The 26,633-nt window shown below is 42.4% G+C and overlaps 1 protein-coding gene across 6 annotated transcripts in view; it reads right to left on the bottom strand.

The window, feature by feature from the left end:
• Nucleotides 1–26,633, bottom strand: part of LOC120730158 (unconventional myosin-IXAa-like) — a 157,537-nt gene that overhangs the window by 118,895 nt on the left and 12,009 nt on the right. For all 6 annotated transcript variants that reach the window (XM_040026339.1, XM_040026344.1, XM_040026341.1 and 3 more), the window contains exon 2: nucleotides 761–1,730. In XM_040026339.1, coding sequence (XP_039882273.1) covers nucleotides 761–1,663 — 903 coding nt within the window. In that variant the 5' untranslated portion in view covers nucleotides 1,664–1,730. The remainder of the gene's footprint in view (nucleotides 1–760; nucleotides 1,731–26,633) is intronic.

Below are 26,633 nucleotides of genomic sequence, written 5' to 3'. Positions count from 1 at the left end.
TTCAGACAACTCTACAAACCAACCAATCAGAGTCAACCATGTAACGAGACAGACGTTATTAGTGAGCACAACATTTGCCGAGCTGCAAAGGGCTGTGGTACCAAATGTCATCAAAAAGAGTAGCAATCCTCTTCAAATCAGACTTTACATGTCGTCAGATACTCATCTTAGACTTATGGGGCATTCCAGTTATTTCAGAAGTCCAATATCGGAACTTAGAGTGACATCACTCAGTTAGTGCATTCCAACAGTAAAGTCGGAAAAGCAGGGACTCGCTGCAGAGGCAGCTGAAAGTCCACCTGATGAGTGGAATCAGTCACTTATTTTAGAGACATACTGAATAGAATCAGTATGACCCAAAATACTATATTCAAAATACAGTCTATTCTGCAAATTTTGCATGTTCCAATTTGAGAAATGAGGATTATCCATAGTATGCTCATTGGCTAATGACTTTTGATTGACAAGTCCTCAGCTAGTGTGGTTTCACTGGTTAACTCAAAGCTTCAAAACAGGACTTAGCTAAGTTATGTATGACATCATGCTAGCTACATCCATCTTTTATGCTGTTTACCTTTTTTTAGTAAAGTTTGTGCAGTGGAAGATGACTGCTAGACTAAGTTTTGCGCCTTTTAAATGAAATCAGACAGTCAGGTATCAAAAAAACGCCACTGTTCATTTTAAAAATACACCCATGTGTCCTCCATTGGTCACAAGGCAAAATGCTAACCGCAGTTTAGTTTCTAATTTAGTTCCTTACCTCTAACACAGGCCCCGCTCCCAGGATGATCTGCTCCACCCCACTGGCAAAGCCCTTCTGGCTGAGGGCTGTCAGGTGATGGATGAGGAAGTTGGTGCTTTGGGTCTTCCCAGATCCACTTTCACCAGAAATCACTATGCACTGGTTCTTCCGCCGCTGCAACATGGCATGATACGCCACATCTGCCACAGCATAAATGTGGGGCTCCAGCTTCCCCAGCGTGTGGTTGTCGTACATTTTGACATATTTGGGATTATAGATTGGCAGGAACTGGAAGGGGTTAATCACGATAAGAATACTCCCAACATAAGTGTAGATCTTCTCCTGGCGGAAGCGTGCACGGAGGCTCTCCAAAAGGGCGCGCTCCGTTAGCTCCGGGAGAGCACACAGGTCACAAGGTGGGTCGCTCCCTGCAGGCTGGGGGAGGAAACCCCGTTCGACCATGCGCCTTCGTTCCTCAGTCACCCGCAGCCACATTTGCAGGCTGCCCCCGTAATGAATAGATCCATCCAGGTTTTTCTCCCGCAGGAGGAAGCGGTAATCCTCGCCACTGCACAAGCCACTACGGTTTTCCAGGGCGGTTCTTGGCCACAGCATCATCCGCTGAACCGGGCAGTCGCCGGGATTGAGGATCCACTCTTCCCCACCGAACTCCTTCACCTCGGCCAACACGTAGCATTTGGTACGGTCCAGGTGTAACCGTTCGATGAGGCACTCGATGGCTTCAGCAGCAGTGGTGTTCTTGCGGGCGGTGACGGGGCAGTAGATGGTGCCCTCAGCCAGGGAGCCCGGATAGACGCGCAGGGTGAACTCCTGGTCCTCCAGGCGCCGCCGCATGCTGCCACTAATGGTGGCCATGTTGGCGCTGCTGGTGTAGCTGCAGCCGCCATCTTGTAGGCTCATGGCGGCGCAGCAGGTCCCATCAGCAAGCTGCTCTCAGGGACCAAGGGACTGACTCAGGACATCCCAACTAGAGGAGGGAGAGAGAGAAAGATGGAGGCGGTTAAGACGGACACATTTTTGGTTTCAGACATCAGTTCATGCCCTCACAGCGTCAAACACTTCCAAGTACATTGAGTCACAACGGGGTCATCAGAGTCAGGGCGACACAGTAGTCCGACTCAATGGGCTTTCTGTTTCGTATCGTAAAGGGAACCACTATGAGAGCCGCCGCAAAAGAAGAGCAAGAGCCCGATGCTAAGGGAGAGTCGAGAACTGATAGTGGGCTGATAGTTATTCAAAACAATGAGGAACAGTAGCTGCTGCATGAATTTAAAGGCTACTGGCCACAGCTTATCAGAGCCACGTACACTCTGTGTGTGTGTGTGTGTGTGTGTGTGTGTGTGTGTGTGTGTGTGTGTGTGTGTGTGTGTGTGTGTGTGTGCGCGTGTGAGATAATCCAAGTACTGTAGCTGTGTGCCAAGATTAACAGCTGCCACCTTCCACACAAAAGTGGCTGTAATGAGAGCACAATGGTGTAATTCACCACTTCCCTGTTGATAGTGGACACAGGACTCCATTCTCCCTCTCAATCTTTCACACACACAAACTTCAAATGTCACACTTGAAAATTTAAAGTGCTCTTCCATCGATTAATGATTTTGGGAGACAAACCGCTTTTAAATTCAATTGCACAAACAACAATACTGTATATTGTGTCTGGGACACGATCAGAAACAGACTATAGCACTTCTATGCTGCACTAGATTAATATAACTCTTTATATACAGCATTTTTTACCTGATTTTTAACTGATGGTAACGGTTTATATTTACCTCTCTACTTAAATGTGTAACTGCTTTTTCCTTGGGCAATCAAAGCTCCAGCATTACTTATAATATACAGAACAGCTTTATTGTCAAACTCTGAAGTTGTTCTGTACACTACATGTGTTGTTAGTTTGGACTTTATCGCTTGAGAAGTAGGTGAAGTTGTGCCAGAAATCTCGACAGTGTTCAGACTGCATCCGTTTGATGGAGCCACTGAAATACTTCAAGGTTAATTTAACTAACTATTCTTTTCTTTTCTGGAGCCAGTTCACCTCAATGTTTCCTTCATTCTTTACTTTCTCTTTTTTTGGTTAAATTTTCAAATCTGCTACATCTCTCTCATGCCTTCTCCATTTTTTCTACGATATAACAAATACGCACCAGACAGCCAAAGTCAAACGTCTGTCAGGGCGGCTGTTAGCAACACAGCTTCCTTTAGTTGTCCTTTGAGCTATGTGTACAGTATGTGGCCGACAAACACAGAAAGATAAAGACAGGAGAGGAGAGGATGAGCCAGCCACTCGCCCTTTGAGCGCTCCAGACAGGCCTTCCTCTCCCTCCTGCTTGTCTGGAGTAATCCTGAACACCTACAGGAGTCTGCAGCAGCCCACAGACAAACAGGGAGGAAACAGACAGCCGAGTGTCTGTAAGACACAAAGAAGTGAACTGTGAGGGATGAAAGACAGGGCAAAGGCAGAGGAGGCAGAGCTGAGAGACAGGCAGAGATGACAGAGAGCCTGGGACTTAAGATAACTGATGCAATCACTCGCTGGGACACTAATGAGCTGCTCAAATAGGTAGAAGGTCAAAGTTTCAAGTCTATTATGCAGAAATGCAAATAGAGTCAGTATTCATCACGGTGCGTGTACGCTGTGCTGGTTTCCTTTTGGGAATTTCTGGTGTTTTTACACAAATATACAAACAAACACTAAAGTTCCCTGACACTGTGGTCACAACGATGTGAGTAATAATGGCAAAAATGCAATCCAAGGCTTGATTTATGGATGTTGATGCAATTACACTGTTCCTCACTATAGCCCCTCCTGCCCACACACACACAGTTTACTTGGATGGGCCACCCAGATTTAGAACCTCATTTTGGCATTTTTATGTCCTCCAAGAGAGCGACACCAACCCCTTTGCTGACACTTTAAAGGCTCCGTCTCAGTTCAGAAGGTAGCCCTGGCTCTTCACGTGACACGTTTCCTTACCAGCAAGTTCACTGTTCAGGTCAATTTAATTCCAATGTCTCTCCAGTGATTCCCTCCTCTGTGGTTGGACATACACCGTCAGCTAAATGAACCTGGAGCAGGTGGAGAACTGGCACACGTGTCACTGTGCTGTAATAAAACAAGAGCTGGAGTTTGAGTTTACAGCCGTGGATTGAGACTCTCACTTGGAGGGGCAGCTGATTGTTTTAGTCTGATGTGTTATTTATTCATCACAAACTAGTTGGTTATTAAGGTTTCTGCAAAGGATAACCTCATAAATGGTAACATTTATTTTTCCTTTGAGTAAGTGGATGCATGCCTCCATTTATGTGGAGACACAATAGAAGCTACATCTTGTTCATCCCACCTTAGTTCCCCCCTCTGGACAGACACTGAGGGACACATGCAGCCACACATAAATGTGACGTAATTACACGTGGAAAAGGAAGTAGTAAACACTGAATAGGGAACGGATTTTGAGGAATTCTACTTCTATAACATGAGAGCTTTTTAATTGAATGTTATTAGCATTTAATTTTTAGAAGCATCCTATAAGGGCTCAATGGTGAATTTTTGCCTGAGGCCCAAAAGACTATAGAATCGTCACTGCTGCACATCCTTACTGATGCCAAGTCCAGACTGATTTAATTTCATATAAAGTGCCATTTAAAAACATATGCAGATGTGCCAGTTTAGCTCGCCTGGTGAAGCAGGCAGCCATATACTCCAAGGGACCTTCAGCTGTGTCTTTCACACTTTTCTCTCTAATCTCCACCGCTCACAGCATTAAAAAAAAAAAAAGAAGTCTGACATCTTAATTTACTGGATAACTACTGAGCAGACTAGTGTGTGCCTACTCTATCAGCATAACGAAGAGGTTTGATTCACAATGAGATGAAGCACAGTCTTGCACATCGCTGTAAAGCTGCTGCTGAGCCCAGCTGCTGTGGCCTTCATTCAGTTCTCCAGTTGCTTCGTCTTCATCAGCTCTCTGCAGCTTGCTGAGCTCAGCTGCCAGTCCAACTCAGAGAGTCATTAAACTGGAAAGCAGCAACTTATGACTGCTGTCGGCATGTCTTCCTGTCACAGGCCAAAAATGAGCCACTGAGGGCAAAAAGCATGCATATTTCCCAATGAGAACGGATGACAAGGAGACGCAGGAGCCTGGGGGAGACTGAAGAATCTTTCCACATTTCTCCATATTGGCAAACTGCACGATACATTCTTACACATCAAACAACGCTATAGCAGAGAGTGAAGAGGGAATTAAATACACTGAAATCAAATCAAATCTTCAGTGAACCCAGAGCAACAAAGTGTGCAGATCTCCTTTGATGTCTGGCAGGTGGCTTCCTGAAGGAAAATCAGTTTGTCAGCAATAAGCAGAAGAAAACGTCGCCGCCTAAACAGAGCAAAACTACAACTCAGCTCCCGACGTGTGGTCGCTGGGAAATACCGTTTGAAAAACACTGCAGATGTCACCAAAATAAAAGGATATTGTGGATTAGGAGTTTAAAGGGCAATCCAAATCCCTACTTCGGGTAATGACGTCCCCGCCCCACAAATATATATATGTGTTGCTTTGCTGCCTCGAAAGCTAATACCACTGGCTTCCCTTTAAACCTTTGCCCGAGTCAGCGGACTGCAAGTCTCCAGAGCAGAAAATGAACCTGTTCGCCTGCATTTCAGCATTTAGCCTTGCAGAGAGTTCATGCAGGTTACACTGGACGCTCCTGGCCAGAAGGAGGTAGAGACTGCTGGATGGTGCAAAGGTCAAAGTAACTAGTCAAGGTCACAAATCACACATGGTAGAGCTGCGACCTCGCTGCCAACATTTTTTGGGGGGGAGATGGAAAAATCGTTTCTGACATTTCCTCGAACAGCTGCACGCGGTGAGATCATTCGGGGAGGAACTGGATGACTTTTAGAAAACAAAAGCCTTTAATAATATAGCTGGACATGACCTTAACTGTATGTTCAACATCTACTCTAACTATTGCTGACAGAATTAAGGAGGATGATGGATGAAGCTGGAAATTGATACAAGTCGGGTATGGAAGAGAAGGGAGGAGATGAGATGATAGAAAGCAAAAGTGGTGGAAGGAAGGCGAAGCACAGGACGGGGCTGAACATCTGTTACGTCTTGTTTTGACATGGTTGAATCTGAAGTGCTGACAGCGTGTTGAGATAAGGACGTAAGCTGACATGGTGGAGAAATGAGCTTGTAGTTTAAAAGTAGAGAGACTGAAAGAGTAGAAGATGTCTTAATGAGAGCGTGGAAGTCATCTGACTTGCCGGATAGGTTCAGCCCAGGGTCACGGATACGCATGTGGAGGAAAACTGCAGATGTTTTAAAACAGGGCTCCTAAATAGATAATTAAAGAGAAGGAGACTGACAGAAAGTAGTGAAAAAAAGGAGAAGGATTTCCTGTAAGCTCCTAAACTGATTAATCTGCCTACCAATCCAAAATTCAAAATTAGTTTTTGAATCAATTTAAAAATCAGCTATTAAAATAACTGTTGATAAAATACCTACAGATTAACTAACTGATCGGATAGGAATCCATCGGCTTATCTGAAGAATCAGCCTCTGAGGTAACAGCCAGGATTTTCCGGCTTCCTGTGAAGCCACCAGACATCTAAACCAGTTTTCTACTTGCATTTAATCCCTATGATTTCCATGCCCCGTTTCCATACAGTGCTGAAAGATATATTTGAGCTATAGTCTCAAAGCTCAGACTATAGCTGCAATTCCTCTTCAGGTCTTCTTGTGACTGTTCAGTATTTGCACTTTCACAAAGCAAAAATGAATCCCTATCTTATTGATTGTGCAGGCTTCTGTTTATAGAGATGAACTAACTGACTACTTGTTTCAGCTCTAAAGGAAAGAGAAAGCTAATGGTGCCGGGTTGTTGTGTACAAGCAAATATAATTCTAAAGATATTTAGCTGTAAATATTAATGGAATTGCATTTGTTAAATAAATAAATAACTTGACTTCATGCGCTTGAATAACACTCTAGGTTTGTTGTTTGCGTCCCTTAAAAAAAAAAAAAAAGACTTCGGGTACTCTCAAACATTGTTTGCCGAGTTATTATCCACTATGACTTCCCATAAAACCATAGCGCCATCTCTTCAATGATGTTGACAAGTGTGCAGTGCGGCTGCAAATATCCATTAGCTGTTGCATTAGAATCATATTAAATCCATTTATTTGTTTTTGAGTTGAAATATGGTCAACATTAACGTTTGCCTCAGGCTTTATTGACTTCAGGCAGATTATTAGAAATCTTCTTAAGTCAAATGTTGTGTGCTAAATTATACCCTGTGCAATCCAATTTGATAAATGCAAAATATAAGTCTACATATTTGTTTGTCTGTCTGATGGCAAAATAAAAACAAAATTTCAGACAAAACTGCTGGAAGCTTCATCTCTTTTTCAAATTGTTACCCATCATAACACATGCTGTGCATCCTTGTTTGAGAGCAATTATGGTGCACCACAGTTTATATGATGTTATTTGACCTGATAGAGGGTAGAATAACACTTATTAGATGCTAAGTGGACACTTTAGATTGCTACTTTACTGTAATATGACATGTGTTGGCTGGTTGCTAAAACAGACTGCGTACTGTAGAAAAGTAGCCATCTTGAATTTTGGAAACAGATGTGACAAATTAGAGACGGATCTCACTGAAAAGAGAACGCTGCACACCAAGATGTTCTTACAATGCAGATGCACCCTTGACTCACACTGTTACATACTGCCATTAGCATTTTTTACACATCAAGTAATTTCTGTGTAGCACACAACAATAGCACACTTGGAGCCAGCACATTTCTGAATTATCCACTACGTTTGGAGACAAAAAAAACTCCTCTCAGGGCTCAGCAAAAATATGTTTCTTTTGGATAAAGCAGATACTGTTAAAGTTTAACTTTGAGGACATAATTTGCAGTTTAAAAAAAAAAAAAAAGGTGCAATAGATGTTACCGTAACAGCCAGAGTAACAAAAGAAAACAAAATGTTCAAAATCGCAATATTAGCCAAACCTGAGAGAAATATTGTGGTGTTTCCCAGCTCTACTATTCACATATCAGCACAGTCAAACATCAGGCCAAAGACCAGCTAGTGTTCAATGTTCCTTTGCGTTCTTACACACACCTCTGTCGGGTGATGTCTGGAAAAGTTCATGACTGTGCTACATGTGTTATAATCAGTTAGCTTGTCTAAATGGGACGCTACTTAACAAAATAAACATCACATTGTGTTTAGGAAGAGTTGAAATGAATGACTGAGACCACGACATCATGAGTAAAATGTTTGCCAAGTCATAATTCAAGTAATAAGTAGAGTTCTTGTCTCATAGATTTACATACATCTAATGTCTTTTTGCAACCAAAGGATCGTCCCCCTGCTGGACACTAGAGAGATTGCAGTTTTAAAACACATCTGCACTAGCTTCATATTTTTACACCTGCAGATACAGCTTCCATCTTGTATACAGCCAAATATAAACCAATTTTTATATAAGTTTATCAACCTGCAGCTACATTTGCTCGTTCACATCTGCACTCCCATGCGCCTGTGCGCACCTAGCCTCCTCCCAACACTGCAACTAAATTCCAAATGTGTGGGAACTGGAATAAGAACTGTTTTACATCAGCAGTGTAGCAAATAAATTAATGTGCTGCTGCAAGGAAGGCACTACAGGAGTCGGATAGTCTTCAGGATCACAGAAAAGTTTGAGAAACCTGCCAGGAACGGCAGGCACACATCCAAGATATTAAATGCAGATGAGAAGCTCAACTAGTCTTGCAGGTCTAAACAGTAACACCCACTCCTCTCCCACAGTCGGTTCTCACCAATACACCAGCAATAAACATCAGACCTCAGTAGTCCCCCTGCACCGTTAACGCACATAAACACACTTAACGTACAATCTTTCAACACAAAAGGTGCACTCTTACCCGTCCCAAAACTGAGTGCTGTGCTAATAAAACTCAAGTGGAAGAATGGGAACTACAGGGTTTAATTATACTTTGAACTGTGACTGCACATCAAGTCTTTTCTGCCTCCTTACAGACACACAGACTCTCCAAGCCAGGATCACTCGTCACTGAAGATCATTTAAGGATTGCAGGCACAGTGTTACTCTCAGCAGGCTCACTCTTGATCTACAGTATCATAGCAAGCTTAGCCCACACACACACTCCCAAAGCATCACCTCAGATGAGGACCACACCTTATTATTGTCCTCAACAAAATGTAAAAGAATATATCGAAAGTTCAACCTACACAAGTTTTCAAAAAATAATAATCTAGGGCTCACGAATCATTTTCAAACCCTGCTGTTTGAAGCCAGAGATTCAAACAGTTCTTGTTCTCAGTTCCTGAAATCCTGACATTTTAAAGGTCAGGATTTTATATCTGCTACCGCAAAGCTGCTATTTTGAATTCCTGCAACATCTGAGGAAGATAGAGGAAGATAATCATCTTTTTCACTCTGTGTGTATCAACAGCTGCTTATTTGGACAGAAACTCGTCAAATCTGCATCTGCAGAGGTGCTAAAGAGTGTCAGTATATATGCAGGCGGAAAAAAATAACTGATAAACACCATATGCATGAAAATCTTATACTTAAAAGAAATCACTTTTGTACTGGTGGTTAGCGCTGTGGGCTCCTAGTAATAATCCAGTCCGGGGCCTTTCTGTGTGGAGACATGCATGTTAGGATCGGATAAATTTGAGTAAAGATTGTTCCAAATCCAGTTGAAATTGACTTCTTAATCAAGTCTACAATGTGCTGAAATTTGTGCAAGACTCGTCAAACGTTCTGTGAAAGGCGCCAGGGTTTTTTGCCCAACTTTAAACTGTTGCAGAACTGAACAAATAGAAAAACTTTCACCTTTAGACACAGATCTGTGTCGTACTTTTTAACAAGGCATCTCACACTGAGTGTCGTGTTCCTCCCATTTAGTGTTTACTTTAAGCACAAATGTGACGCAGAGAGTTACTGCAGAACAAAAAATGTGTTCAGGCAACTTTCCGTAGAAAGTTAAAGGTTGAAATAAAAAAAGCAAAAAAGCTTAATAATAATCGCCCTATGTGTGTGTGTGTGAATTCCTGAATTCCAGTGGGCCAGCAGAGCTCACAGGAACTGAGCCCACACAGACACAAACATCTGCCAGAAACCGATGCACACAGTGCCGAGTCAGTTAGCGAAGCACTCTGAGGCTTGTGGACTGTATGTGTGTGTGTTTGGGGGGGGCAAGACGCCACTTCTGCACTGAGCTAGAAACAGGACTTTCTCATGTTAAGCGGAAGATCTGGTCAACACTCTATGGGTTAAAGCTCAAGTGCAATGCAATAGGAGAATGATCCCAAGCACAAATAGGTCACCATCCTTTATTTATCCAGGGCGATCTGGCCACTTCTGAACACCTCAAAAAGGATTCAATTAAACTTCAGTGCAGACCGAGTTAAAATCTGGACCTGAACCCCAGTGAAATGCTGGTGAAAGACTGCAAACCCTTCAAACTGGCAAAAGGGAGTGGTGCCAAAATACTATGACAGCAAAGTCAGAGACAGATCTATAGTTATTGGAAATACTGCAGATATTGTACATAAAGGTGCCACAGTCATAGGTGGCATGTTTTCAAAATGCAGAATTTGCTTTTCTATTTGACAAATGTGCATTTTGTGACTTCACAAAATGCACATTTGTCAAATAGATATATATTTTTACACAGCACACACTACACAGCACCAGATCCTTCAATACTGTGTGATGTATGTTTAAGAGCACCATTCTCTCTCCACTCTTAGATTTCCCACTGGGGGATGACATCATCTCAGCCCATCCGCCCTTCTCCTGGCACACAATACACACAGTCATGTATCCATGCCTTCAGTGGACCTTCCATTAACTTACATTCATTGTCTACAATGTAAGCAATACCTACTAGCACAGAAACATCACCCTCTTTGAAACGTCGTGAAAAGCCCATCACAGCACTCTTGCTACTGCTCTTTTCCCAAACCATACCCTCACTTTGTAACACGTCTTCACTTTCAGTCATTTTAATTTTTTGCGTTCTGTCCCCATAAGGAACACATGTCCCCATAGTGTGAGCACAAATGCAGGTCCCCACAACATTAGTAAAACATGACACACACACACACACACACTTTAATGGAGCCGCAATGGGGAGCTCTATTGATTGAAGACCCCGCTTCTTACTGCAATCAAACATTAACTGTGATTCTCTGCTGCCATGGTAACATGGTGATTGAAATCAATTAGCATCTGAGCGTCACGATTTTCCCAACGTGATGTTTTTGTGCATGTCTGGTGTGTATGTTGGCACACAGAGCAGTGAGAGCAGCAATAGTAGTACTGTTTTGTTTTTTTTATTTCAAAAGGCAGCAGAGTGAGCTGTAAACCAGCAAAATTATAAATGTGAGTCTATGTGAGGAAATCTTTTATTTTAATGTGTTCTGCAACCCGCTACATAAGCTCGCCAAAGAGCCAGTATCATCTTTCGCTCTTTCTTCCTAGCTAACCAACCCCAGGAGACGCCTATGACTCCATAAGTGATGAGCACGCGAATCGCTATTGATCAGCGAGCAGAGACAAAATGTCGACCTCCACCATCGGGGAGTGTGCTGGAGGCCGACTGCCTCAGGTTTACACTAAAGATGACTGACAGGAACTGGCCTGAGACAGACAGATGTCGGAGTGGTTAGGGTCTGTGTGCGTTATGTCATTTAATGTGGGACCTCAAACATCAACACGGGTGGATAAATGTGTTCACAGGACGTTACTGGTTAGCACCTTAAAAAAAAAAACCTGTCAAAACCAATGACGATACAGTCATCGGTCAAAACGCAGGGCACAACTGTTACACAACTCATGTGATTTCATAGCTGCTACATTCACACCCTTCTTTCCTTCATTCCCTCTAATCTCACCTTTTCCTACCTTTTCCCTCTGCCTACTCCTTTCTCCTCCTTTTTGCCTCCATCCTTTTTACAAATTTTTTTGTTTTCCTTCCTTCCTTCCTTCCTCCCCTCTCTCTCCTTCCCATCTCTCTCTCTTTTCATCCTACCTTAACTTAACTCTTCACCTGCCCTCCACATCTTCTCTTTTTTTCCTTCCCATCTTCTCCCTCCCTTCCCTCTTTTCGCATCATTCCATCCTTCCCTCTTATTCCTCCCCTCCTTCCCTCTTACTCCTCCCCTCCTTTCACCCCTTTTTCCTACTTTCCTTCCTTTCTCCCTTCCTTCTGTCTTTTTGCTTTCCACCCTACCCTCTTACTCGTCCCCTCCTTTCACCCCTTCTCTTCCTTTCCTTCCTCTTTCACTTCCCTTTGCCTACTCCCTTCTTCCTTGCTTTATTTTTTGACTCCATGCTTTTTCCATGTTTTCATCCTTCTTTTCTTCCTTTCCTGCTTCCACCTCCTTTCATCCTTCCTGCCATTTTTCCTTGGCCTCCTCATCTCTTTTTGCCTATTTCCATCTTCTTCCCTGTCTTTCTTGTTCCTTTATATCTTCCCTCATTTTCCTTCCTCCAGTAATCCAGTCTCATTATTCCAAACTGAGTGTAGACCTATTCAAAAAAGTCATGTATATTGAATTTTACAGTATACAAAAGACAAAAACAAAATAAATCAGGGAATACCCAAAATAAATGAATAAATAAAAATAAATGTCTGTACAAAAACATTTTAGCTCATTTAAGTCCAAATTTCAAGTGATTAAGTGAGTAAATTAGCAAATGTAAGACATCTGTAAAAATGTAGAAAAATAAAAAGTCAAATAAACAGGGTGGGAAAAGAGTTATAACACAGATTTGAACCAATTAGTCCAACGTCCAAGCTTTAATATCAGCTTGCTGTGCTGAATAAAAGCACTTTTGAGGAGAAGACGGGGGTAAGATTGGTGTGTATTTCTCTCCCACAGCCTGAGTGAGGCCAGAGAAAACACCCCCCCCCCCCCTCCAAGTCTATTTGCATTAAAGCTGCTTGTGCCCTGGACTTGTTCATCAGAACGCGAGACAATCTGCCCACAGTTTTGGCTCTCAGGGTGCGGTCAGCCAAGCACCACTCAGAGGAGCTAATGCTGAGTAACTGCTGGACGCCGCAGAGCTGTGGAAAATGAAAGAGAAGAACTTAATAAGGTGAGCCGGACCAGCAGACGGGCTCGCTTCAACACAACCGAGGAAACGGGCGTCTGAGATGTCAACAGACTGACCACAGAGGTACCATCAGCTGCAGCCCACGGCGCAATTACCAATCATCAATATTCCCACTTTTCAAACAATGCTACAAAAACGCCGTCTCCCCTCACAGGGTCACCGTGTCACTAATGGCTCCATCATACCTCATTGATCCTCCAGTTTCCACCTCTGTTTACTGTTCTGTACTGGGATTTGTGTCCGCAGGACGACAATCAATACCATCCTCCATCCTCTCCCTCTGTTTTGTGCATTAGTTGTCCGCATTTTTTCTTTTTAAAAAAAGTCAATGCTCAGATGAACTCAGGTTGTTTTGTTTTATCTGTGCTGCAGAGCCCTAAATGTCAAACGAACGAAACGGGTTAGGCTAGGACATCAGTATGAGAAGTTTCCATTAAATTAAATGCAAGCATTAAGACCAGAGATATTCAGAGTGTACGGCAGGCCTAACATCATCCTGCATTACTCACTTCGAGCTGGCCTGTTTAGGAGTGTCCATAAAAGGTCTGGGATGTAAAATGTCAGTCAATTAAATGGCCTCAAAGGATGCTGGCCTCTTTTAACTCTTAATTTAAAACCGCCTTTTTTTCCGTCCTCCTTCTGCTACTTTCCAGTCATACAAAATAAAATAAAATAAAAAAAAGGGGGGGGGAGAGACTCGGGCTGAGTAATGCTCGTGGACAGACCGTTCCTCATGCATAATTTCTGCACAGTAATAAATGGTGAGGCCGTGGCGTTTTGGGGAGATCAAAGCAAAGCAAGTCTGGCCCTAATAATGGCTCTTATAGCGCTGGACCAGAAAGAACCAAAGATGCCACAGGCAGCAGGATGTGTGCGTTTGTTTGCCAGAGAACAAGGAACTACACTTTTGGATACAAAAGCTGTCATAAGCTTTTGTGTTCCGATCTGCTGAACAGATGAATGAAGCTCATAGATGAATGAACTCACAGCGCAGCCCGACAGGTAAAGTGATTGTTCAGCCTAAACAATCACCTGCTTCCTGTGCAGCTCTGTCACTTTGCCTTCAGGGCAACAGCTCGCCACACCTTCAAGGCAGACAGACAAAAATAGGTCAGCAGCTAATGCATGTATTTTTTGTGCATTCTCAAGTGTGAGTGCATGCATGTGTATATGCAGTCGCCATGGATGTGGTAGCTGTGAGATGAAGAGGTCCGCAGCACTCCAATAAAAGTGGGCTGAAACACGACACCGATCACCACACAGCCAGGGAGGAAAAAAGGCAAAGCTCAGCAAAACAAGGGTGCCACAAACATTACCAGTAGCATGTCTTTCAAACCAGAGACGGCATTTGACAATCAGCAGAGGGGATGTTGAATTGCATGTTTGCGCCCACATTTTGGACGTTGCCTCTGACAGCGGCTCTCAAGCTTCTGCGATCTGAAATGACATGTCGCCTGTTAGAACACATGTTAGTTTTCTCTAACTGTCTCTCTGAGGCCTGCGTTCTCTTTGATCGGGGGTTTAACCTTAAAAAAGGATAAGGCTGGCATTCTTCAGCTTTTAATTATCCAAGAAGGAAATAAACCAGCGCTGAAATGTTGCTGCGAGCGGTGACGAAAAGGGCCGGAGCGGTTCAGGCAGGGTGCAGTCACCATGTTAATGTTAATGTAGTTGTCTTAAAAGCAAGCCTGGAAGCACAATTAGGGAAAAATCTTTCTTTTTCTTATTACTTATTACAACACCACCAGTGGGACAAATGTCACAATGTTTTAAGTCGTCTTTGAAATAATCCTGAATCCATGCACCAAGTCTCCTTTTGATAGATCAAAGCGTTCGGTTACGGCCTCGCTTCCTGATTGGCGGTTTTGCTGCCAGATTACATTTACTGTGAGAGACAAATACCTTTAAGAACCCATGCATTCCTCCATCCATTATTAGCCACCCTTTACAGTCGTGCTGCGGTGGCAGCAGGCTATTCCATACGTCCTTCTCCATGGCAACAGTTTCCAGCTCCTCCTGGGGGATTCCGAGGCATTCCCAGGCAAGATTAGATAAATATTCTCTCCACTGAGTTCTGGGCCTCCCCTGGGGTCTCCTCCCAGTTTGTAGTATGTGGATAATCTCCACAGGGTGGTGCCCAGGAGACATCCTAACCATGTTCCCAATGGCTGGACCACCTCAATGAGCTCCTTGAAGTACAGAGGAGCATTGGCTCTATGTCTATGATACCAAAAACTCATGGTCACAGCAAGAAGGTCCTGGGTTTAAATCCAGAACTAGGCCAGGGCCTTTCTTTGTGGAGTTTTTACATTCTGTCCATGTCTTTGTGGGTTCTCTCCAGGTATTCCAGTCCAAAGACATGCAGTCAATAGGGTTGGGTTAAATTCTCCATGGCTGTGAGCTTGAGTGGTTTTGTCTTTTTATGTTAGCCCAAAACTGCATAAGCAGAAGAAAATAGATGGAAAAACTAAAAAGAAAGATTAAATGATTGATGATTGAAAATGATTAAAAAACGTAGAAACACTTAAATACATTAAATACAAGTTTCACAGCTTGGCACTTATAAAACTGGAATACTCCAGAACCCAGCATTTCTATTTTTTACTATTCAAACTAAAAGTGATGATAGTTAAAAATGTTGATATGAACAATTACAATTTCATAGAGTTGCATAAAGCTGCAGTGAGTCAACCTATCTGCCCATCTGGCAGCATTGCAACAAAACAGCCCCACCAAGCAATTTCCCTACAGTACTCAGACACCACTCAGAACTGGACTGATTAAGGATTAGAGCAGGGCAATATGACCAAAAATATTTATCACGATATGCATTTGAAAATTTGTGATAACGATGTAACTGACGATATAATTGACACTAGACAAAATACTTTACAACTCCACAACTTTATTAGTGCAAAAAAAACAAAAAACAAAACCCCATCAATGTATTTTCATTTAAACAAGCAGCTGTTTTTTAAGTGCATTAAAGTTATATAAAAACGTAACAGTGCAAATGCAAATTCCTTGCTGACAGTTTAACCAAAAGGCATTTCCAGTGGAAATTGTCCAACATATCCTCAGCATAACCATGTATAATATCCACAAAACTTAAAAAGAGGTTATACACACACAATATGGTAATATTATGTTGAAGCACAGTACGTATCACTCCGCGAGGCTCCTGCCTACGATAGCCGTAATGCTCCGACAATCCATCAAGCGGTGCGGCTTCGTAGCTTAGCAAAGTCGTACTAAAACATTTGACAGATTTTCGAGCGCCGTGTACGACATAAAATCGTTTCGAAGTCAGTAAACACAACCAGAACTCATACATAAGGCACACGGGATTATAAGGGGCACTGTCAATTTTCAGAAAAATCAAAGGATTGATTTTAAGTGTGCCGTATTTTCCAACAAACACGGTAATAACGACGGCCCGCTAGCATGCTCTACCATAAATAGTGCTTTGTTGTGTATCTGACGGACGAAAGCTAAACCAGTTCCACACCACTGAAGTTGCAGCATTTTTACAAACCAATTCTGGTTCATCTGTTTCATTCAACAATCCACTTTCACCCTTCTCATTCTCCGCCGTCGCCATGCTTTTTCCGCCATGTGCGTATGAAAACAAAGGCACTGCTCATGCACGTTTTACCCACATTCTATCGCAATATTTCATTTTTTTATCGTTGCCCAACATTGTACCAGTATTACCGTGAACGGTATGATATGGCCCAGCCCTATAAACGATTATCAACTCCTCTTTTGTTTCTTTAAAAAAAAAAAAAGAAGAAGAAGGACACGGAGTACACATACTGAAGCACGTAGAGGCACAAAGATGACCTTGATAGGACGCAACAGATGAAGAAGACAGGAGGCTTCAGGGGACTTGGCGTCTGCCACTATGAGTCAGGAGACTGACTATGGCAATCGGGTTTCGAAGAGTGTCATTCCTCTGACGGGAAGAGGAACGGTCATGTTCTCTACAGTCAGCAAGGACGGGACAGCGGAAGAGCGATGGCTGATGCATCAGCTGTACAAGGTCAATCCACTTAAAACCTCGGACTTCAGATAAAATGTAAAGAACATTTTATGAAAGAAGTTGGATATATTTTAAAGATCCACAGGTTAAGAACAGTGGATAAAAGTAGACAATGTGCAACACATTCTCAGGGAGATGGGAGATTTCTAAGCCCCATGTTTAGCATTATTGTTGTCTGGGCCTTAATCCAACCTGAGGCAGAGTTCATGTTTGTAAAGGGAAGGGAAGAGGATGTCGTCCAAAAATCCCAGTTTACAGGACAAAAATAAGAAGAATGCGCCTCGACCAGATGTCTGAATTTGAACAAACTCTGTTTATGACCTTGTAAACGCTTCACCCGAATGATGAGGTGGCCCTCAAACACAGCAGCGACCTCTGACATCCTGCAGGAGCTCTGAAAGCAAAGGTGACAATGTGTTTTGAATGGCCACTTTTTAAGCAGAGCTGCAAGAAAATACGGTGTTTCATTAAGGGGAAACCGAGCGCTGTGCACAGCTAAGTGGTGCTGCAGTTTCCGAGAACTGTCTGTTTGACGTTTTGATTTGTTTTCTGAGGAAAAGCCTGCATTGTTTGCTCCAGCCCCACCTCTATTGTGTGTGCCAGACCTTGCGTTTCAGCAAATTCAACCAGGGCTCAACACAATAACAGTGTGAGGTCTTTGCTGCTGTACGCGTTCGGTCGCTCACATCATCTGGGCCTCTGTTTTTCGCTTGATCTCGGTAGTAGAGTTTTCTCTTCGGCTCTCAGTTTTCATTCAACCACATCAGCGCGCCCCTCCCTCTCACCCTGAAATCCAAAAGGAAATGACTATCCAATTAGAGAAAGCGGAAGATGTTTCAAGGTCCCCTTTTCGTTCGGGTGAAACATGACACAATAAGAGGCTGAGGGGAAAACACTGCACTGTGGTCACTTTCACTTCCGCTTCAGGGATTTTTCAGCCACAGAGTTTTCTGCCTCCTCCCTCCACATGAATCATTTTCCTGTGACAATCTGTTTAAATGTACAGAAGATTAGCACATCCTCCTCTTAAACTTCACTGTTTCTCACCTGCATGAGCACTGGATAGTAAATCCCTGGAAGCTCAAGTCTCGAGCTACAGGATGGCCTAATTTATCAAGCCTCCTTGAAAACCAGCACCGCTATCTCTGATGCCGCGGTGCTTGGAGCAGGTCACACAGACATGAGAGTGGACAAAAGCAAGTAGAAGAGACAGATTTCTGTGGGGTAATGACAGATAATAACGGGGCTCTAACATAGGCTCCACGGCTGGTTTAACCCTTCATTACAATCTAAAAGAACTCAGTTGACTCAAGCTACTCTGCAGAGATGACGGGGGAAAGACAAATAATGTGAACGTGAAAAACAAAACGAAAAATAAAAAGGTTCCAAATCTCTAAAAGTCAGTAAAATGATTTTTAGATTCTCATCTGTCACAACAGTGAGAGGAATCTTACAGCGGAGCCCTGATCTCAGCATGTGATACCACAAGTTTTGGCGATACCAAGTAAATACAAGGCCAGTATTGCCCACACCAATACCGATTCTTTTTAACCTTATGTATGGGAGAGCAGTGTGTGAGATGAGATGACTCATTATTAATTTGCCAATTCTGAACTAATTTTCATGACAACTAAATCACTGTCATTTTTACTTTCCACAATAATTAACGAACACAACAAAACAAAAACATCCCTTTGAACCATTCAGCTGGGTTTTTCTGGATCTGGCAGGTAAATGTGACCTGTCTCTAAAGCATTTGGGGTCACTTCTATTAAAAAAAAAGATACATGTGACAAACAACAAAATAGTACTGCTTAGTTTGTTCAGCTTTTTGGGTGTCTGGGCTCTCCCTTAGAGATAGTGAGGAGCTTCGTCATTTAAGATTCACATATATAATCTCTACTCACTGGAGAGATTATATCACTCAGCCGGCTTGGAAAGGAGCTGGAAAAGGTGGCCAGGGTGAGGGAAGTCTGTCGGAAATGCATGGACAGATATTCCATGCAGTGGTTGGTGTTTACAGTTACATTTGAGTCTTGATGTTTTAGTTTATTCAAAACTTCCACGACATCCTTTTGTGTCTTTTCAAATCTTCCTCTTAGGTTCGTATTCACTTTTGCAGTACTTCCTTGCTTCTTGTTTTAATTCGTTTCAGCTGTGTCCCATTACCCTCCTGTGTCCACTTACCTTGATTACCTCACGTGTGAGATTTTAAACCCCGCCTTTTGTCCGTTTTTCCTCCCAGTGTGTTCCTGTCTACTTTGTTTGGAACCTGCTTTCCTTTTCCTGTGGACTTTTGTATTCTGTGGATTTTGTACCAGCCATAATAAAGGGCTTGCTTTTAATTATCCTGCCTGTCTCAAAGCTTTTGGGTCCTATTGTTGCGACCCGTGACAGTGGCCATTGCTTAGTTCTGCCCCATCAGTACTGTACAGGCCTTCAACACAGTTTAAAACAATTCTGATATGTTTATAATGTTGATTTTTTTTCACTCTCTCTTTTGGCACAATATGGAGAATGAATTACAATTTTTACAAAGGTATGGCTGTATAGTTTATCCTTTATAGCGACAATTACTACGTTAAGGATTGACAGGATGAGTGACATTTGACTTTTTAAGACATGCAACAACATGCTGAAGAGGGAGAGTTCTTGGGGTTTTAGAAAATAATGAAATATTTCTGATATTCTCACCTGTCTTCCTTCTCCTTTTCACTCACACTGAAGCCAACAGTGTTAGAATTAACTGTATAACAGTAAACAACTACAGTAATGGTTGTGACAGCATCAACTGAATGTGGAGCTCCTCTTTGTGGACCGAGCGATTGTGTTATTAAGCGAAGACCTCTGGCACTGAACGCTCCGCTGCGTCCTATCATTGAAAAACGGATGACGTGTCAAAAGAGAGTCAGCGGTATGTTCTGACCCTGCAGGCTAACGTGGGACCACAAAAGGGTCTTTGGCGAAGATAACTCTAAATAGGGTCATAAATCAAGGTCTTAGCTCAACGAGATCAGAACATGCTGTAGTTATCAAATCCTAAAGATCCTCAAGCAGAGAAGTACAGTCTTAAACTGTCCTTCAAAGACAGATTGATACTGAAGAACAGGTGCACACAAAATTCTCAATAAGACTAAAAATGTGATTAGTATCTTTTAAATGCAATATCCAAAACTATAAACAGATCCTCTGATGTCAGAAGGACTTTGAGGTTCATTTTTATGCTTCTTTGGTTTCAAGACAACCAGATTTTTCCAACAAAATCTAAAACCTATGGATTATTATTATAGAAAACACAGATTTTGTTCAATAAGATAATCTTGATAAACACCACTTTCATGATTTTTCAGTGATATCACAGGAGGTTAAACTCTAATGTTAGGATATAAACTAACAACAGCAAGGTCACATGACTGCAGGGTCAACACCACTAAGCTTATATGCTCGCCATGATGACAATGCATGTGCCTATCTTCTCGTTTGGGCACAAGTGAGGTTTTATTGACATATTTCATGTCGTAAAACAAATGTTGGGTGAACTGTCTGCCTTCTTTTATACATCCAACCACAAACCCACTGAAAAAATGACTAAAGAGTTGAGAGAACCAGAAGTACAGTAATGATAACTTATTTCCAGCTTCTAGGACTCATTCTTATGTCACTGTCTTGCCACATCACAACAACCAAACCCAAAAATCATGTCCTCATTGACTGAGATACAGAAATGCTTCAATTACATCTCCTTCAGTTTTTCCTGAAACCAAATGCCCAGTGACTATCCTTGGGCCACGAGGTTACCATAGCAGCAGCTGTGTCTCAGTCACCCTGTGTGCCCTCCCGAGACCAATCCTGTACAGATTAGATATGACCATCAAACGGAGGAACTGGATCCTCAGAGGATTAGAGCTCAGAAGCAGAAACTATGTGACAAACTCGCAGCTTTCTGTTCGCTCCTGCGACTCCGGACTGTCCTCCAAAACTCCTCAGAGGACGTTTTGAAAATGCTCACGTCGCCTGTAGCCCACATATGTGTTTTATGTCAGCTACAAGGGGGAAAAAAAGAAAAGAGGCAGTTAAGGCCAAAGAGGAGAGAACAGAAAAAAAACGAAAAACAGCATCAAATTACTCTACAGCGTCTGCCAAATCCTGCAGGATGATGTCAGAGATGTTCAAACACATTTTTTAATACTGTAATAAGGCTTCATGGCCGCCAGCTATTTTAGATTATTAGCATTTAGACAGATCACATTCATTATGACATTTTAAAGAGCGGAGGTTTGCAGGGACGGCCGAGGGTCCGTCTGCAGTATCAGCCACCAGTCTGCTTCCTACGCAGCGCTTGTGTCTGCCCCTGAGGGCAGACACAAGCGCTGTTAAGAGTGTGTGCATGTGTGCGTTTGTGGCGATATCAGTGACGTGGGATTATGTACACTCAATTTAGTCCCAAGAATGCAGCCATCAGGCCAAAATGCATCTCCCACAAGGCCTCAGGGCACGTTTTAGAAAACAGGGTGGGACCACAGACAATTTAACACTTACAAAAATATCATTGGCATGACTGAAACACATCATTGAAAAATCTAAACATGTGGCCACATTCTGTGAATTTTCACGCTTTAATATAAATAATACAGAAGACGTGTGTGAATCCTCTCTGGGAACAAAGAAGCCTATTACATCCTCATCAATAAATCACGTATGGATGCGATGGTGAAACAGATAGTCTGTTTCCTCACTCAGGAGGGGGGATGAAGTGTGCAATTTAAAGGTATAATAACATTTTCTTTTTTAAGTTTACGTTTCACTGCATCGTGACTCTTATTTTTCCTCTCCCCCCAAATTGAGAGACAGCGTAAAGCAAGAAAAAAAAAAAAGAGGAATAACTAGTAACATCTGCCTTTAGCAGTCTGCAAGTGTTACCTGAGTATATTCATTTTCTGTACCAGCCAAGAGCAGCGAGACAAAAACAGACACAGACAAAGCTCTCTACACTTCCCTTAAAGTGTAACCACAAACTCTCACCACATTCAGCAGACACAGACACACTCGAGGTAAATAAAGCCACAGACTACGTCAAGATGTGCTGCAGAAAACAAATGCAAATCATCAACAGACAGCCATGTTGAGATTTTAGTTTACCCTCAGTATCCTCCTGCACCTAAAGCAGTTGTGTTCCTATCAGGGTACAAATAACAGCAATTTCTTACCATACCCTGAACTGATTATGCTGTATGAGTGCATCATAAAGATCTATTATGGCTGCCACTACAACATATCCTACAGGCGGGTATTGGGTAGGCTCCACTATGCTGGGGTTAGCCCATAGATGGAAGTTATTATAAGAAGGATGTGCAGCACCAGGACCTGATATAATCTATGCCTAATAGCTGACAAAGCCAAACAGGACTCAAAACAAGGGGCTCCTAACAGCAGGTACTCATCCAGGCAGAAATAACACAGGGCAGAACAATCCTGATCATGAAGGATCCCTACATGGGTAAGATGCCATTGAACTACTGGCCAATTACCTGCCTCTCCACAACGTGGAAGCTCCTCTCAGGCATTTCAGCCAAGCTGAATAGGCATAAGTCTATACATGAACACAGCTCAGAAACACATTAAAAATATCCCCATAGGGTCAAAGGTGGTTATCAGAACAGTACTAGGACTCTAAGGCCAGGCAGGCCAACCTGAGCACTGCCTCAATCACCTAAACCAGCCCAGCACTAACAGTAGATATAGATATAGATTCAGGAGTGGAGTGACCATCAGCCAGACATCGACTCACTGATCCATCTCACCAGCATCCACCAGCGTTGGAGCAACTGGAAATATATAATAGCAGAGATACAGTGCAGCTACAAGTACCTGGGTATCCCACAGGCCTAAAGGAACCCAGATACCCAACTGGAATAATAAGCTGGTCACAGGAGTAGATGGATACCACTGATGACAACATATGAAAACTGACAATGCACAGAGGTCTCCACGTGAAGTCCAGCACTCTGAGGCTCTATGAGCAACTGAAAGAGGGAGAGCAAGAAATACAGGGACTTGGAGCATTCACAAATAACATCAGGATGAAGCAACTGGAGATAGACAGTGATGAGGAACAGGAGGAGGAACTCTCATGGATGACCAACCACCTGTGTGGGATATACAATCGACAGAGGAAGGGCCCGAGATGAAGAAATCCTAATAAAGGACAGCTTAAAGGACAGCACAGAGACTCTGATGTGGCGGCACAAGATTAGACCCTAAGCAGCAGATCCAAAGAGGCAGAACTCTATCAAAACCAACAGGACCCAAGTTACAGACTGTGCAATGGTGCTCCAGAGACCATCCACAACATAGCAGCACAATGTAAGATGCAAGGTGAGACACATACACTGAGAAGCATAACTAAGTGGTTGGGAAACCAGACAGGAACATATGTGGTGCATATGGACTGGAAGTCCCCAACTCCTTATGGGAGACCACCAAAGGGGGTCGAAAACAACAGGGCTAAGTTCCAGTGGGACTCTGAGTTCCAGACAAACCTCATGAAGAAAGGAATGATACATCTAGGCTAGGCTTTTTTCAGTGTGGGATATCCCCATCATTTATGACAAAAAACAAACTTTGAGAAGCTGGAATAAAGAAATGTGGAGCATTTCACCCCCAGCAACCACCTCCAACTTTAGGAATACAGAGTCATTCCTATACTACCAAAGAGACACCTGACCTAGGGGGGGACCAGGAACATCACAGATGCTTGAACCACTTCAGATTAGATTGTCTCAAATTAGCTCTACTTCCCTACTTCAGTCATTCCCAAGTTTAGTCCCTTGGGAATAACTGAACCTCTCACCTGTCTAAAGCTGAACTCAGACAATCTTCAATAGAAGCTGATTTCTCCTACATATATAAACAATCATGTTCCTTCTGTCTCTAATCAGGCACGGTGGCCATAAATAAGGGTAGGAACATACACTGCCCAGTGATTTGACAGAATTGCCCTCGCTCTCAGTTATCTCTTAGATAACAGACAGTGTTATATCAGATGCAGATACAAATACAGCCTGAACCCTTAAACATGCACACATATGGCTTTTAGCTTTACCCACAAGGTCAGTTTCATAAGTAATAGCCCAGACACACAAATACAACACATCTCTGCAACCGTCTGTAGAAGCTTTACTGATCAAAGATGGTTTACACTTCAAAAGCTTTCTAAAAACAATGATAATAAACCACATTTTCTTAAATTACTATGATTTTCTATCAGTTATATTAACACCAGATTTCAATGCTTGTCTGCATTAAATACACATGCATTTGCTATTAAATGTAACCTTCCTGTTAAACCTCAATAATTTCATTGCATCCAATTGATTTGTTGGTGGAATGACCCAGTTTCCCCACATGAAAATTTCATCTTGAACAAACACGCATGTTCAACACATTGCTGGCAACACAAAATCACTGCACAGGATTAACACTCACACATCATGAAAACAAAAGGCACATCTAATCACACACACACACACACACACACACACACACACACAATCCACAAGGCAATCTAGACATATAGCGCAGACGCCGTCTCCCCTCCCCCTCCCTTTTTCCTCCCTTTCTCCATCCAGCCACCAAATCCACTTAGAGGCCAGTGTGTGACTCGCTGATTGTTTTCTCTGTGGCAGCAGCTGCTCTGCCTCCCTCCTCTGCCTCGGTCACCTAATCAACTGTCAGTCAGCTGGAGAAGGACTGAAGAGGTCGGAGATTAAAATTTCCTTCAGTAATGAACACATCCAAGGTCTCTAATCCTTCAGAGCCCAGCCTACAGATGAATTTAAAGCAAGGATCCATCAGATTTTCGTGTCTTTTATTTATACAAATTATGTCAGAGACGTGGAAAGCAGACTCTGCAAAGACTATTCACCAAAAACAAACAAATAAATCAAATAAACAGAAAAATAATGCAATCAGCAAGGCTCACTAGGGCTGGGGTTTGCTTGGATATCCTGTGTTTTTCTGAGAGTAACAAAGGTGGAAGGCCTAATCTACAAACAGGAAGTAGCAAGTGGCTTTAGCGATGATGCTGAAGAGCTTTTTTTTTTTTATTTGAATAAAAAAAAAACAAAAAAAACCTAACAGACAGCACAGAGTAACCTGGCACTTGATGTTTGGCTTTTGAAATTTCCGGGGTTTGTGGTGGGGGAGACAAACAAACTCAAAAAGCCTGAATGGAGGTTGCCAATATAGCATGTACTAATGAGGATGATTGTACGAGCATGAACCACATCTAACCTGTATCTGTGCTCATTTTTATTCAGTTCAGACACACAAACACAAATGTTCATTTTATAATCCTGCTTTTATAGCGCTGAAACAATACGTCATGGGGTATTTTATATATTTGTTAAAAAAAAAATTTTAAAAAGAAGCTACTTAAATATAAATATGCTTATTTTGATAAAAAAGCGTATCTCAAGTAGGCCTGCAATGTGCAATAACAATATGACTTGATATAAGTAAACAAATATTAAAGATTTACCGTAAAAACTAATCTAAAACATTTAATTTACAGATAAAATATTACATGGTAACTTCCTCTGGTCTGTTTTTAGCCATCCAGCCACTTTCTGTAATCAGCTGTTCAGCTCTGGAGACATCAGTGTACAGAAATCTGTCGTCTCTTTAATATAATGAAACTAAACTGCACTCCTCTTTTGGAAAAATGAAGAAAAAAAAAAAAAAAACACAAACTCAGCAACCATCTTTTTCCAGAAACTATGAAACAGGTTCTCAAAATAAAATCCACAAACCAAAGTTTCAAGTAGGAACTACTTACTTTCTGTTGAACTAAACCCAGCTGAACACAACCCATCCCTTTAAAGTGTGCCAAGTGCGTCGCCTATTTGCACACTTTTTGCTTTAGTAAATACACAACTGACACAGACATGCTTAAGCACAATTTTACGCAACAAGGTCAAACGTTTGTATAAGCTTGAGTGCGTGGCACATGCAAATCACATGACTTTTGTCATGTGATTATGTGCTAACCGGTGTTAGCCGGTAGATCTCATCAAGTTTGTGTAAAACTGACTAAACATCTTTTATTTGTATTTGTTTGTTTGTTTTTTACATCTACATAATCAATGATAAATGCAGTCCAACAGATTAAAAATATATTGTATAGTTAAGATACATGGTGTTGCAGCAGATTCAGATTCACATGGTCATTTTTCAAAATGCAGCTATGCAGGAAGATGACATCTCACACGTGATTGTGGACATATGTTATTAGTGTGAGTGTGTGTGTGTTTGCTGAGCGTGTTATGACTCAAAGACCCTTTATTCACCCCCATGTAGCCACAGCGGGCCAGCTTTCACACCCTCCTCAAACTAAATTAAACCCCACTGTTTCCACCTTGATCTAAACTATACACACACACACACACACACACACACACACACACACACACACACACACACGCATCTGTCCTGAGCTTGATTTGTACACACTCTCTTTCTCTGGTGGACTTTTAAGCGCCGTGACAACAGCCAACCACAACGCAGCTACTCCGAACCCTCGAGCCAATCACTAGTCTCCCTTCGTTCTTTGCCGCCCAATGAGAGCGCTCCCTCCATGGATGGTTTTATACC

This window comes from Simochromis diagramma, unplaced genomic scaffold (assembly GCF_900408965.1).
Source record: "Simochromis diagramma unplaced genomic scaffold, fSimDia1.1 OVJJ01000293.1, whole genome shotgun sequence".
Lineage (NCBI taxonomy): Eukaryota > Metazoa > Chordata > Actinopteri > Cichliformes > Cichlidae > Simochromis > Simochromis diagramma.
Note: the sequence above shows the minus strand (reverse complement) of the source record. Positions and strands in the feature narration are given on the sequence as shown.